Consider the following 15,202-nt stretch of genomic DNA (forward strand, 5'->3'; position numbering starts at 1 on the left):
GAAGGACCGAAGTACACTGCTGAGGGGAGCAGCGGGCGGCAGGAGAGGTCTGCGCGCCATGTGGGACCCTCCTCCGGTGGCCGGGGAGCAGCCGGGGATCGAACCGGCACTGCAGAGGCTGCGGGCAGCTTCGCAACCCAGCGCTCAACCCCTGAGCCACCGGGGAGGCCCAATTCTGTCATTTTTTGAATGTCATTTTTTGATTGAAGTCATGCAGTATTTTTTTTTAATCTGGCTTCTTTTGGACTGGATTATTTTTTGATATTTATCTAGCAATTAACTGTAGCCACAATTCAGTTATTTTAAATCACCGTATGTATTCCATAACATGAATGTGCTATAATTGATCTATTTATTGTGTTGAAAGACATTTTTTGGACATTATGAATAATATTGCTATGGATATTCTTTTTTTAAAAGAGTTATTTATTTATATAAGAACTGGGGTACAGGTCAGAGGCGTGGGAGGGTGATAGAATTCACCAGAGATATAGCAAGGAGCAGAACAGGCAGATGGACCAGAGACACTGCTGAGGGGAGCAGCAGGCGAGACAGGAGAGGTCTGCTGCGCCATGTGGGTAGCTCCCTGGCCTGCCGGTAATTGAACCCTCGCTGCAGAGGCTGCGGACAGCTTCACAGCGCTGTGCTCAACCCGCTGTGCCACCGGGGAGGCCCTACTATGAACATTCTTGCTGACTACATGCATACATTTTTAAAGTATATTTACATCTATATAGTAGATAAGAGCCTCCCCTGGTGGCGCAGCGGTTGAGCGCTGGGTTGCGAAGCTGCCCGCAGCCTCTACAGCGCCGGTTTGATCCCCGGCTGCTCCCCGGCCACCTGAGGGAGGGTCCCACATGGCGCGCAGACCTCTCCTGCCGCCCGCTGCTCCCCTCAGCAGTGTGCTTCGGTCCTTCTGCCTGTTCTGCTCTCCGCTCTGGCTCTGGTGAATTCTCTCACCCACCCGCCCTTCTGACTATACCCAGTGCTTGTATAAAAAAAAAAAAAAAAAAAAAAGAGTATACACTTAAGAATGAAAGATACATGAACATGTTTCCATTCAAGCAAATAGGTAATACCAAACTCTTCTCTTAAACGACTGTTCCAATTTACACTCCTACCAGCAATTTATGAGAATTTTTTTTGTTCCACATCTTCAGTAACACTTGTCAGTCTTTTTAATTTTAGCCATTTGTGTGGGTGTGCATGCTATCTCACTGTGGTTTTAATTTCACTTCCTCCTGATTACTAATGAATTGAAACATCCTTTGCATGCTTAATGGTCATTTGTATATTTTCTTTTGGGAAGTGACTGTTGAAATCTCTTGCCCGTTTTTCTATCTGGTTGCCTGTCCTTTTCCTTATTGATCTGTTATTCCCCTCCCCCCCTTATTGACTTGAAAGAGCTCTTTATATATTTAGATAATAAACTTTTGTTGGATATATATGTTGCAAACATCTTCAACTCTGTGGCTTGCCTTTTCATTCAGTGGTGTCTTTTGAGAAAGAGGGTCTTAACTTTAATATATTCAGATTTATCAATTGGGATTTGAAAACAATGCATATGACAGAACAACTAAACTAACCAGTGGTAAATACATTTCTCAATTCAGGAAAATGACTTTACACAGGCACTTGAGCTAAAGTTATACATTCTTTCTTTAGAACGTTATTTCTGAGATGTCATTTTATTTTAAAATGAAAATTCCACTAAGTCAAAAACCCCAGAAACACACTTACAATATTTAATTCTGCCTCTTGGTGGTGCCATGGAACACTAATCGTCATCATCATTATCATCATCATCATCTTAAAGACTAATTTTCTGAAAGTTTGCTTAAGAGTAAGACTTAGCTATTAGCAAATAGAAATATACAGACATTTAAAAAGTTTGTAATCTTCTTACTCTTTACAATGACTGAAAAATGCATATAAGCTCAGCTTTTTACTATAAAAATCAGGTTTACTTAAAGCCACACAAGGAAACTAAGGTATGGCAGTTTTTTTAAACATAGAAAATTGTCAAGTATCTTAAAAAGTCAATGTCACTAACATTCCTACACTTAGTACCTAAAAAATAAATCTAATATTCTGTGGGCCTCCCTGGTGGTGCAGGCGGTTGAGTGCAGCGCTGTGAAGCTGTCCATAGCCTCTGCAGTGCCCATTAGATCCCAGCCAGCCAGGGAGATACCCACAAGGCATGGCGGACCTCTCCTGTTTCGCCTGCTGCTCCCCTCAGCAGTGTATTTCGTCAGTCTGCCTGTTCTGCTCCCCGCTCTCTCTGGTGAATCCTCTCACCCTCCCACACATCTCGCCTGTACCCCGGTTCTTGTTTAAATAAATAAATCTTTCAAAAAATCTAACATTCTGTTGTATTTATTTTAAAAAGTTAAATCAAGAAGAAAACTTACACTTCTTTGTTCTACCTCCATTTTCCTTTCTCTTTTCATTAGAGGCTACCATTATCCAGAATTTGATATGATTCTTTCCAGTTCTTATTTTTCTATTTTTAATACATATTCAAATACCCATGAGCAATACAAATGTTGCTTTGTATTTTAAAAATATTTAATATATAGCATACTATAATTTTTACATTTAACATATTGCTGTCTCATATATATCTGCACAAGAATACATATGTATATATCTGCCTATATTGACATATACAGCTAGGTCACTAGTTTTAATTGTCATGCTGTAATTTGTAACAGACATATATTGCAATTTATTCATCCTTCTATTAATGAACATTTCAATGTTGCAACAAATGCATAATTTCGAACACTAACAATTTTCAAAACATATTTAATGAGTACAGCCCAGCTTTTAATTCAAGCAAGTGACATATCTCAATCAGACTAGGTTTTGATTACAGTACTTGCCGTTAAGGTTCACCCTATCTGCATGCGTGGCAAGAATCATTCCCTTAAATTTCTTAACGGTTTTTACCCTATTCCCTGCCAAAGGCTCGAACGTGGTTTACGCAGTGGGGCAGTGGTGGGAGGATGGCGTGAACCGAGAATGGACACAAAGACACCGCATTGTCAAAATATAAAACCATGAAAGTTTGTCGAGTCCGGCGCAAGCGTTATAAATTCGGGGGCGATCTGAGAGTTTACAAAGCAAGGCATGCCCGGCGCTACCATATCTGGATGAGACAACAGGACATAGAGGTCTTTCTCTTCGTGCGCATTCGGGAACCATCAAACGCCAGGCGGTTGCCATGGGAACCAGCTCGCGGGTGGAGAGTGTGAGGGAATCGGCCGGAATTCTTGATGCGCTCAGAATGTTTCTTCTTCCGGTCCTTTGCTCTTCGCAACCACCGCCCCTCTCCTGGGTCTCCCGCCCATTATGTGGGCGCTCATCATTCTCTTCCTCTCTTGTCTCTCTCCTTCTCCGTTCTACGTCGCCATCTTGGACCATGCGTCAAGATGGCGTCCCCTGGTCCTAAAGGCGGCTGAGGCGACTCAACTAGGCTGCGCGCGCACGTCCTCGGGCGCGGGAGGGTGACTTGGTGACGTCAAGACGTCGCCCCGCCCCCGGGCCTCACTCCGCCTTCCTGCCACCGGGCGAACCCGGAAGTGGAGGAGGCGCGGCGGCTGTGGCCCAGGAGTCGGGCGCTGGCTGAGCTGTACCCGGGAGCGTGTCTGGGGTTGGGGGCGGGGGGCGGGGCTGAGCGGCCTGGGCAGCCAGGCCTAGACGGGGCGGGTGAGGCCATGGCCTCGGCAGAGTTGCAGGGGAAGTACCAGAAGCTGGCCCAGGAGTACTCGAAGGTACCCACCGTGGGCGGGGAGTAGGGGGACCCCGGCCCTGCAGCCTCGGGTTGCCTTGGCAGCGACCTGTCGGACGGAGTGGGGACCGTGGAGTGTGCGCGCGAGCGCGCCCCCCTTCTCTCCTCCGGCCCCTCTGTCCACCATTACCGTGCCTCCACCTGCAGCTCCCAGGAGATGGGGCAGGGCGGTTCTGCGTCCGTGTGCGTTTCTGCGGGCAGGAGCAGGAGTTTGATTCTTTTCCTCACTGAGCTAGCGGGTTTGGGGCTGGGATGTCAGAAATCCTGGCTCCTGTCGCTGGTGCTGGCCGGGAAGGGATGGGGAAATGAGGACCACCCCTGCCCTGCAGCTTTCTCAGTTTTCTCAGCCCGGTGATAGGGTAGATCAGCCTTTCTCCTTGCCCACAGGGATGATGTGAGGATAACGAGACTGACTTACCCTCGAAGCAATTCAGGAGGGTGAATAGAATCATGCGTGTAAACGGCTTCACCAAGCGTGATTGGTTACGAATGTATTTAGAGTTTTGATAAGATGTTTGGAAATGATTTTGAAATCGTAGGTGCTAGGGCTGTGTCATTTTCTCTCTCCCCTGGGTCACCTGAAGTGCGGCAGAGTACCTAGCAGTTGCTCAATACATGTTGAATTAAGCAAAATTGAGACCTGCCAGCCCTTTATATTTGTGGTATCAGTGCTTTAAATGACGAAACTCTGTCCTTGGAAAGTGGCCACTGCTTCTGGATAGGGTGTTTCTGCCTTGAGAATATTTTAATGAAGTTAATGTAAAAGCAAAATCTTACGTGTTTGGAAATCGAGTCATTAAGCTTAGTTCTCAATGATCTTGGCATTCTTGGGAACAACGGGAAGACAGCCTCCTTTTTACAATTTGGAGAAACTGAGGCTCATTTTTTTCCTTTAGATTTCATTTAATTTTCAGCAAGGTGGAATTAATTGTTCTTTGAAAAATGAAACTGTGCCTCACCATAGACATTTAAGTGTTTTCATCATCAAATAGGAGACCTCTAAGATACTGAACTTACTCCAACAGTGCTACCACTGGTAAAACTTGAATTGCCATTTGACATTTGTCTTAAGAGCCAGTGGTATAGTGTCAGTGATGCAAGTTTTCGTCCTTTGAAGGAGGCTTTTCTTGTTTGGAAGGGCCAGAAGTTGTTTGGAACAATCTATATGATGAAGGAGGGTGGGTGGAGAATGGCAGTACTGAAACTTGGCTCTGTTATTTTTGGGTGAAAATGTTTCATGAGTATTAAGTAAAGGGAACTGGTTTTCTTCTCTGGAGAGTAAACAAACTCATAAGGGAATTCTAAATGGCAACAGAGTACCAAAAATGTTTGGAGCAGTAACTGCTTTGCTGAAAGAATAGAGCTTCCCAAAGTAATAAAAAATTTGAAAGATTTTATTCTTTTGGATATGAAGCTATTTTGTTCAATAGACTTATTATTTATTATGTACCACCCCACTGTGAACAGTCTACCAGGATCTGTTGAGTGAGGCAGAGTACCTTGGGAAGAAGAATATTCTCTAATAGAATTGTGTGTAATTATGATACAGTATAACAAGTGTTAGTTCAGCGGGAACACAGGAGATGGTGGACAAGGATAGAAGTTACTCAGCTTGAAGAGTAGGGAAGTGGGAAGGTGGGAAGAAAGCATTCCAGGCAAAGGGAACAGGCTCTGCTTTCTGACCTGAAAACACACTTAGATACCTACTAGGGAGTTGTGGTATACTTGAAGAGGTAATTTGGATCCAGTCATGTAGGAACATGGATTTCAACTAAGAAGTATGGACTTCCTTTTGAGTAATGGAGAGATGTCGAAAGTTTTTAAACAGGGGACTGACAGTTACTTTTGGGAAGGGAGATGATAATTATGTGGAGGATATGATGAAATAGGGAAAGATGGGTTCAAAGAAGACTAGGCTCTATATTGTTGAAACAGTTTTGGGAAGAAGAATATAGAATTAAGTAAAGTTAGTAATTGTTGAGATGACAGAAGGGCTTAGATATAGGACTTATGGTTAAAATTACTTTGTTGCTTACCTCTTTTGTGTTTCTATTTTGCACATAGCACTACACTTACAAGGCTATAAGAGGATTTAAGGCACTTGTCCTTGTGTCTCATTCATTCTGTAGCTTGTGGAAAGACAGGTGAACCTGAGATTCTGAAGTGAGAGAACGTGACTGTACTGACAGAGGAGGGCTGGTCATCTTGGAATGAAGGCCATCTTGGAATGAAGGGCTGTTTTAAGATTAGATGCAACTATAGAACTTTAGACCTGGGAGGCACATTAAAGCTTTATTCACTGAGTAGTCTGAGATTCCCCCTTAATCTGTAGAATGAGGCCGTTGTATCAAGAGAGCAACAAGTGTGATTCCTAAACCAAGGACATTTGCAGCTGTTTCTCATTCCTGTTTGATGTATATATCAACCTGTGTTCCAGGACGGAACCCATTTCCTGCTTAAAAACACTGCTCATAATCTTCTTTCAGAGAGGCCCTTCTATTAAAGAGAGTTTAGTTGGATAAAATAAGAACCAAAGCAGATGAGAATTTCTGAGGCAGACAAGTTGCTAAAACTAAGTGTTAGAAAAAGGTCAGTAAATGTGGAGATTAAAAGTGCCTTGGACAATTACAAAGTCATTGGAGGCTTTTAAAATTTCAGATTTAATAGAGTATGGGGCAGGTGAAAGGTAAGTAGAGGCTAGTTTTCAGAGATTTGTAAATTAATACGGAATAGACTCAAGCTGCCTTTTTGAGATATCAGGGAAAGCTAGTAAGACCTCAGTTACTACACTATAGTTTAAGAATCAAAGACCATTTCTTACAGCCTGCTGTGCTCTGATGCTCTGGCATATCTCATTAATGGAGAAGAGGCTAGGAGTTCTGAGTCCTGGCTCATTTGATTTCGGTCTGCTTTCTTTGCAGGAACTCCAACACTCTTGCCTGCCACTGTATTTGTGTGTGTTTCAGGTTCTGTCTTCCCAATATTTGTGTTATTCTGGGCTAGTGGTTCTCCAGGCTGACCCTAGATTTATTGAATCTGCTGGTCAGTCTCTAGTGATTTGTTAATACATCAAAGTTTGAGAACTATTGTTCAAGGAATGTTATCCCATAGAGTAGCTTTTGTTCTGCTAAAGAAAGACAATCTTTTGTCATTTCTCAAAGCAGTAAAAGCCAATGAATGGGAACACCAAACATTTGTTATTTCTCCAACAATTTACTTTGAAATCAATGCTTTTTCAGTTATGAAGTAGATTGCCTTTGGGAACTTTTTGGACTTATATTTGCTCAGGAGCTACTTCTAATGGGAAAGGGTCAGTTTTTATTCCATGTATTTGCTTTCCAGCTAGTAGGGCTTGCTTGGCAGAACCTGATTAATCATCCCTTCCTGGAAGAGATATAGATTCAGGAACTGGATTGGATTAAAATTGATTGTCAGGATTTTTTTTTGGTTTATTTTTACCCTCTCGTGCAGGGTTGACTACAGGTTGGATTATAAAGCAGCTTCTGCTCAGTACTATCTAGTAGAACTTCGCATGAGAATTCAGTGTTCTGTGTCAGTGCTGTTCAGTAGCGTGGCATGTAGCGTGGCATGTTTGCTAGGCATGTAGGACTCTGGAGCCCTTGAAAAGTGACTAACACTACTGAGAGGCTAGGTTTTAGATTTTTTAAATGTTAATGAAATTAATGTGGCTATTGGCTATCCTGTTGGACATGCCAACTTAGCTCCTTTGCAGTGCATCACAAATGTAGATGTCTATGTGACTTGCCTCAAGACTTTGTTAAACTGCACATTCTGGTTCAATAGGTCTAGGGTGAGGCCTGAACTTCTACACCCAGGTGATACTGTTGGAGCAGGCTGAAGACCACATTTTGAATAGAAAGGCATTAGAAAGATGGATGTGGTCTTCTCTTTTTAATTCAACTGACCTACTCATCTAGTCACTGAAGGGGCAGCTAGATGACAGGGGTTGGGAGGAGGAGGGGTTTTGTCCTAAAATGAGTTTCCCGAGCAGGAAAAAGGATTCCATTTGCCTTCAGGTCTGAGAGGAGAATTTTTTTTTCCTGCTTTAGTGACAAAATAAACCCATCACTAGTATTTAGTATGTAGCTGCAGAGACTTGATCCCCTTCTAGGGGAAGGAGCAAGCAGTATTTCCAGCACTTTAGAATGTTTAATTATTTTAAATGTTAGATCTAGAAGGAATTTTAGGCATTATCTAGATCTGAGACACTGAAGCAAGGTCTGCAGATGGCTTTACTCTTCTGACACCTTGAATCGGGTACTAGAGAGGCTTAACGATGGGCTTCTTGTGTCCCTTGCACACATTACTTTGTAGTGTAGAAAAGCCACACAATTATAGATTAGTTTTATAGGGTCATTAAACATGTAAAATATCAAAATACTCACTTCATGAAAACAGCTATGTTGGAATGGTTCTAACATAGATTTTTGAGAATTAGATGAGAAAATGCATATAAGGTGATTCATCTCTCTTTTCCCACTAACTTTTCCAGCACTTTGTGATTGAAAGTGGTAAATCTCTAATCTTGGATCAATTATCTATTACAGATTGTCAAAAGTGGTAAAAGAGAGATTCTGGTGGATGCACCATACCACCTTTTCTATCTCAGAGAAATAGTTTTGTGATAGTCTTGACTGAAGTTGGACTTTCAGAAACAAAGTTATATATGGGTCTAGACATACCGATCACTAGAGAGCTAGTTAAGCTCGGCACTTTTGAGGATTCTTGGTGTCCAGTAGGATCATGAGGTTCCAATCATTTGGAGATTTTGGACAGGGACTGTTGAAGTAATAACAGTCTCTTTTAGTTGTATAGTGCGTTACATTTAAATACCTTTTATACACTGTTTATTTAATAAACTTAAAATTACTGAAGTACCTTCTCTATCCATAGCATTGCTCTTTCATTATGGGTGTCAGGTAATACATACTGTAGTCTCTACAGTGAAGGACAGCTTAGATGGGAGATGAGTACAGAAATCATACATCTAAGTGAATAAATGGAAAATTTGCAGTTTTAAAAAGTAAAATTAAAATCTGAACAGTTTAATAAGGGATATCATATTTCTAGTAAGTGCTAAAGGATCTGAGGGGCAAATCCACTGTGGACCATAGGAGGACCATTGGAAATGGTTAGGAAAAAATTATGAAGGAAGTAGGACTAGAGGGAGGAGGTAGACTTCTAGAAGTACAACTGGGATTTGGTCAAAATGAGGAAAGCTTTTGCTTCCACAGTAAAGGTAGTTAAATAGAAGATTAGTGGATAATGAAAAATGATGTTTCAAAGGACTGAATAGGGATTCAGAGGCATCCCTACTGAATGGAACACAAGAGCTCAGCGCGCAACTGTGGAAATAGGCTGTATGGTCCGAGGGCATTGGAGTCTCCATTCGTGTTTCGTAGAGCGAGTAGTGGCCTTCTGGTCATCTTGTACTTACTTCTAAAACAGAAAACTGCAGGTGCCTCCCCTCTGTAATGAATGCTGGTGAGGAGAAAGATTCTCCTCACAGGCTTATCACAGCAGTATCAGCATTTGACAAGCTGCACGTTCTAATACAGTAAGCATAGTGACAGTAGTGATACAAAAATGCAGGAAATTTCCAAATGCATCAAAGTATAATTAACACGGTGGTGGAGTATGCAGGGCTTATCAACATCGTTTTCTCGTCACTAATACAATGATATTTTAGAGAAATATTTCTAAAAGGCCTATATTTTTTGTTAAACATTTTCATTGAAAACCTGTTTGAGGTGTTTCAGTTTAGCAAACAACATTTTCTGAAGGAAGGTCCTAACCATTTTCCTTGTAATAGAATAAATTCTGAACAATAATTTGAAAGGTTTTGTTTTGCTTTTTAATTAAGTAGGCTGTTCAGTGTTAGTAGTTTTAAAAATGTGCCTCAGAAATGAAATGAAAGGTCAGGTTCTTACAGTGGTTCTGGTTTGGGGGCTTGAAGCTTCATCACTGGTACTGGAAGCAGTTTTTAGGCTCTTCTAAAGAAGCACACAAAAAGACAAGTAAGAGATCAGAGACCAGAGTTAGGACAGGGGTATGAAATGAAATCTAGATGGAAGTAGTATGATTGTTTTTTTGCTGTATGGGTTTCAAAGTATTTATTGAATTGTTACTTAGGTAGCACATTATCCAAGAATACATTGACATTACTGTCGACACTAAAGTGGTATTTCTTTCTTCTGAACTTCTAGACCAGAGGTGTTCAAACTTTTTTGTTAAGAGCCTGATGGATATTTTAGGCCTGGAGCCATATGGTTTTGATTGCAGCTACTCTATTCTGTTGTAGTTCAAAAGCAACTGTATAGATAATGCATAAGAAATGAGTGGAACTGTGTTCCACTGAAACTTCAAAATAGATAGCAGGTCAGTTTGGCCCACCGGCCTTAGTTTGCCAACCTTGTTGTAGAGAATTTAATGCTTACATTTTTTTTTTTTTTTTTTGCTTACATGTCATTTTTTGCTCAAAATGTTGCATATCTTACAGTATTCCTGTGTTTTTAAAGCAGGAAATACTAGTATTGGTAGCTATCGTTTATCTTTCCTTTCAAATGATAAGCTCTTAAAAAACAGGGACTTCTTTTACTTCTTTCTCTCCCAAGAATCATTTAGTACAATGATATAACACTAGCAATCTATAATAAATATTGTTGTTGTCCCTCTCATTCATTCCAGTAATAAAAGATCTGTTTCAATTTGTGGAGCACTCTATGGTTTAGAAAGAGCTTTTACATAGGTTTCTTTCTTTTTTTTGTAGGACCCTCGCCGGTGGCCAAGGATCGAACTGGCGCTGCAGAGGCTGCAGGCAGCCTCGCAACCCAGCGCTCAACCGCTGCGCCACCAAGGGAGGCCCTTACATAGATTTCTTATCTGGTTTTCACAACAACCTCAAAAGAAGACAGACAGGGTAGTTGTGTGTAGCCATGTTGTAGACAATATAACTGACTTAGGAAGGGTAAGAGAGTTTCTCAAGTTTATATTATCTAGTAAACAGCAGAGCAAGATTTGGGTCTTTTTCTGTTGTGGCAGTAAAGGATCTTTACCTTTCTCAAAATGGAAGTTCATCTTTTAGTTCATTTTTTTGCTCAAAATGTTGCATATCTTGCAGTATTCCTGCGTTTCTTCTTAGACTCTTAAATACATTTTCTGTTGAGTGTCAAATACTCGGTTTAAGGTTTAGTATGTAAGCATTCCCACTCTTTTGGCACAGAAAAGGGTCATTTTTGTTCTCTGTTCTCAGGAGACAGATCTGAGCTATGCAGAATTAGAAATATAATTTTGTGAAGTTTGTAAATAAAATGGTCTCATTCCTTCCATTTTTTAGCAAAGAACCTGATCTTTTGTGGTCTCTTTACTGTGCCTTGAGAATGTTAGACTGTAGTCATAAACCTTTTGTTTCAGTCAGCCATATATATGTATATATATATATATATATTCACTTATTAAATTTACATCCTTTATGTTCTCCTTGTTAAGGATTTAACTATTTTTGCAGAATTAGATTTTGCCTTTCAAACTCTGCCAGTGGGGCCTCCCCGGTGGCACAGCAGTTGAGCGCTGGGTTGCGAAGCTGCCCACAGCCTCTGCAGCGCCAGTTTGATCCCTGACCGCCGGGCAAGGGTCCCACATGGCGCGCAGACCTCTCCTGCCGCCCTCTGCCCCCCTCAACAGTGTACTTCGGTCCTTCTGCCTGTTCTTCTCCCTGCTCTGGCTTTGGTGAATTCTCTCACCCTCCCGCGCTTCTGACTGTACCCAGTGCTTATACAAATAAATAAATCTTTAAAAACAAAAATAAAAAACAAAAACAAAAAAAACCTCTGCCAGTGGTGGTTGAACAGATGTGTACATAAGTAAAAATTTATCAAGCTGTATGCTTTTTGTATACTGTACTTTATTTAAAATAAAGTTATACCTTTACAAAAATTTAAAAGAAAAAATTACTTTTTTCATTTCTATATAGTTTCGTAAAGTAGTAGCTAGTATTGTCTAATGGCATCATGCCTGTTAAGTCAAAACCGCTGGGGTCTGAAACTTAGCATTGCCACTAATTACCTCAGTTGACTCCTCTGTAAAGTGGGGATAATTTTAGTATTTAATTCATAGGGTTATGAGGATTAATGAGGCAGTACATGTAAATCACTTAGGACAGTGCCTGGTGTGGAATGAGCATTCAAATGTTAGCTGTTATTAATTTTGATTTCTAAATTCACCTGTCTTCTCAGTTGCTCTTGTAATATTGCCTCAAGTAATACCTCAAATTCCTGTGGCATTATTGTGACGACATTTGAATGATTAGTGTTAGGCATAGTGTCCTACTGGATATGCTGATGTCCTACACTTTGATTTCCTGCACGGTTCTTATTTCATAGTTAGTCCAGTTGTATGTATTTTACAAATGAATGTGTGCCAGAGTTGCAAGAAAAATGGCATATTCAGTACCTTATTATTTATGGTACTCGTTTTTATTTAATGAGGTGACTTGGTTTCATAGAAAGAACCATGTCAAGTCAAGAGACCTGAATTTTAGTCTCTATTTTGCCACTGATAATCCTGGGTCATTGGAAAGCTCAGCCTGTGTCCTTATTTATAAATGGCAGAGTGATATTTACTATCTTCTTTGGGGCTAATATTTTTATTCTCATATTTACGTGGGAAGATAGTTACTCAGTGTAATGATTTCTGTAAAGTAATGGTAATTGATTTCCTTGCTCTAAGTGATTGTTTTTTATAAAAAATTTGTTATTTCCTCTGTTTTCAGCTTCGGGCTCAGAATCAGGTCCTGAAAAAAGGTGTTGTAGATGAACAAGCAAATTCTGCTGCTTTAAAGGTATGGCAAAGGATATTTGTGTTGTGAAGATTAAGTTCACAATGTTCAATGCAGGAAATTAAGTTGGTTTTCTAGGTTAAAGTCCCACCTCTGACACTTATTCACTAAGGAGAGGGAGGGAAATAGAATTTGTCTGTTTACCATTCCTGTTTTCTTGAGTATGAATCAGGTACACTTTGATTGCCTAAACTAAAACTCACAGAAAAGCTTTATTTGACTTTATCTAGCCCATTTCTCTTGCACCTCAAGCCCTTTACTGAAATAAATTCATCTGGAATTAATGGGGCTTCTTATCTGTGTCCATCACTGGATGCCACTCTGAGGGGAGCTATATAGTATTCATGTTTATGTCCCCAGCTTTTACCATAGGTTGTCCCCTAATAGATAGATTTGAAAATATGACTCATTTAATCAATTTTTCTTGCTTTTGAGTTGAGCTATTTAATTGTAGTAATCAGGACACTGAGTCACTCTGAGTCTCTCTGAGTGATAGATTTTTACCATCAGTGCTTTTGTTAACTGAGAAATATGATAAAAGATATAGGAATTTCTTTCTGCTCATTCTAGTAGGTACATAGTAAATGTTGCTTAGTGATATTTTTAACTGGATAAATTAATTCTTAAATAGGGAATCCTTCTTGGTCAAGTTTCAGTTAAATATGCTACTTACCTCATTTTTTCACTTTTTGCTGCATCCTCTTTAGACAAAAAGGATTCCGATTTCCTTTTCTCTTATCTCTTTTTGGAGTAGCCCCAAAACAGTGACATATCTCAGGAGATTCCACTCATATAACCAAGGCCCAGGAGTATGTCCTTTCCCTTAGCCAGTAAAGAAATCTGTCTCTAAAAAATAAAAAAATCTCTTTCTTGAGAGCACCTCCTCTTCAGGTGCTAAGACTCAGAGCTGGAATGGTTCAGAACAACTTACCATAACCACAACTGTCTCTGCCTAAGCCAAGATAATTAAAAAGAAGCTTTATGGTGAGCATTTGTTAATTAAATCACTCTTTTGCCTAAATTTGGAGAAATAACAATTTCCCTAAATGATAATCTCTATTTTTACTGGGGAAAGTTTCTTCTAGCTTGTCTTAGTAGCTAGCTCTGGTGTTTGCCATCCTCCTGTTGTTGGTTTTGCTTGATTAACTCTGATGGTGATACAGTGGCAACAATGGTGATGGGGACAGCATATTCTGTTTACTGAATACTCACTCTGTGTCAGACATTGTACTAATAAGCACATAGCATCTGCTACCTCACTTAGTTTCACAGCAACCATGTGAGGGAGGACAAATAAGATTCTTATCCCCATTGCATGAAACTGGGTTTACAGAGAGATTGGGATAGATGTCTTCTGAAATTAATGATAGGTTAGTGGAGTTGGAGCATTAATAAGCTAGTGATTAATTATAAGCATGTCATGAAGTTACTTACTGTTTTTCTGTCAGTTGTTGTGGTCATCATAATAACAGTAGGAATGATAATGTGCTGGTTTGTTTAATGGGAGTGTTAGAATGTCCTGTTATACTAAGCTTTGGATTCTATTGAGTTTGCCTCATCAGTGAGTTATTAAGTGTAGTAAATATTCATTGATTTGAATTTCTATAATTTCAAATATATAATCATTGTGGACATGATTATATAGGACATGATTATATAGCTAGGTAATTAAGATTACCTTTGAAATAAAGTAAAAATGAAAGAATTTCTATAAACAATAAAGAAGTTTTTCTACTTAATGGGAAAATATTCTAGCCTCCCAGCCCCATTCTCAACATGCAAGTGAGATTGCGGTGAGTAGATGGTAGACTCGAGCCTGTGGTTTTTAGGTTGCAATTTCAGTAGACTTAAATCACCTGTCATTAAAATGTGACCTACTCTTAGCTTTATAGTGTTTTTTTTTCCAGTGAATAATAAAAGTATAGTTCTTTACATATGCAGTAGTACATGGTCATTTTTGCTTGATTACTAGTGAATACAAGTTGTCAGAACATCAAAAATAAAATATAGTTAGGTTAACATTTTTAAAAAATAGAGTGAAACTAAATATTTCTCGTTTCCCTATTATGGCATAAACAGTATGGAATTTAGTTTTTAAACTTTGTTTCTAGTTTCCACTTAATTTTAAAGTGAGCTGATACAGAACAGCATCTGAGAAGTATTTTCTTTGTTAGAATAATGTTATTTTACTTTTGAATAATTTAAAATTATCATGTTGAAAAGACTTCATTTCCACTTACATCAGGGAGGATTTATAGAAAAAAATGAATACAATGTATTTCTTCACATTTTTATTCATGAAAGGGCATCATCAGTGATTCTGAGATTCTCTTTGAAAAAATTTATGTTTCTAAGTTTGTAGCTTCAGTCATATATATGTGTACATATATTTAACAACATTTAGTTGTGGGCATTTTACTTTAAGTTGACTTACATCAGTATACATACACACAGTATACATACACACATATACATCAGTATACATACATGCACACATACACAAACACACACACAGTTTTACTTTTATTTTGGAATTATTTTGTCTTGGCCAA

At 39.6% G+C, this 15,202-nt stretch overlaps 1 protein-coding gene across 3 annotated transcripts in view; it reads left to right on the forward strand.

Annotated features, from left to right (window-relative positions):
* Window positions 1-3,514: 3,514 nt before the first annotated feature.
* PPP1R21 (protein phosphatase 1 regulatory subunit 21) overlaps window positions 3,515-15,202 on the forward strand; it is a gene marked incomplete at its 3' end in the record, with an annotated part of 51,255 nt that continues 39,567 nt past the window's right edge. For all 3 annotated transcript variants that reach the window (XM_084234948.1, XM_084234949.1, XM_084234950.1), the window contains exons 1-2: window positions 3,515-3,776; window positions 12,585-12,653. In XM_084234948.1, the coding sequence (XP_084091074.1) occupies window positions 3,720-3,776; window positions 12,585-12,653 (126 nt within the window). In that variant the 5' untranslated portion in view covers window positions 3,515-3,719. The remainder of the gene's footprint in view (window positions 3,777-12,584; window positions 12,654-15,202) is intronic.

The sequence above is a fragment of the Talpa europaea genome, assembly GCF_964194135.1.
Source record: "Talpa europaea genome assembly, chromosome: 6".
Lineage (NCBI taxonomy): Eukaryota > Metazoa > Chordata > Mammalia > Eulipotyphla > Talpidae > Talpa > Talpa europaea.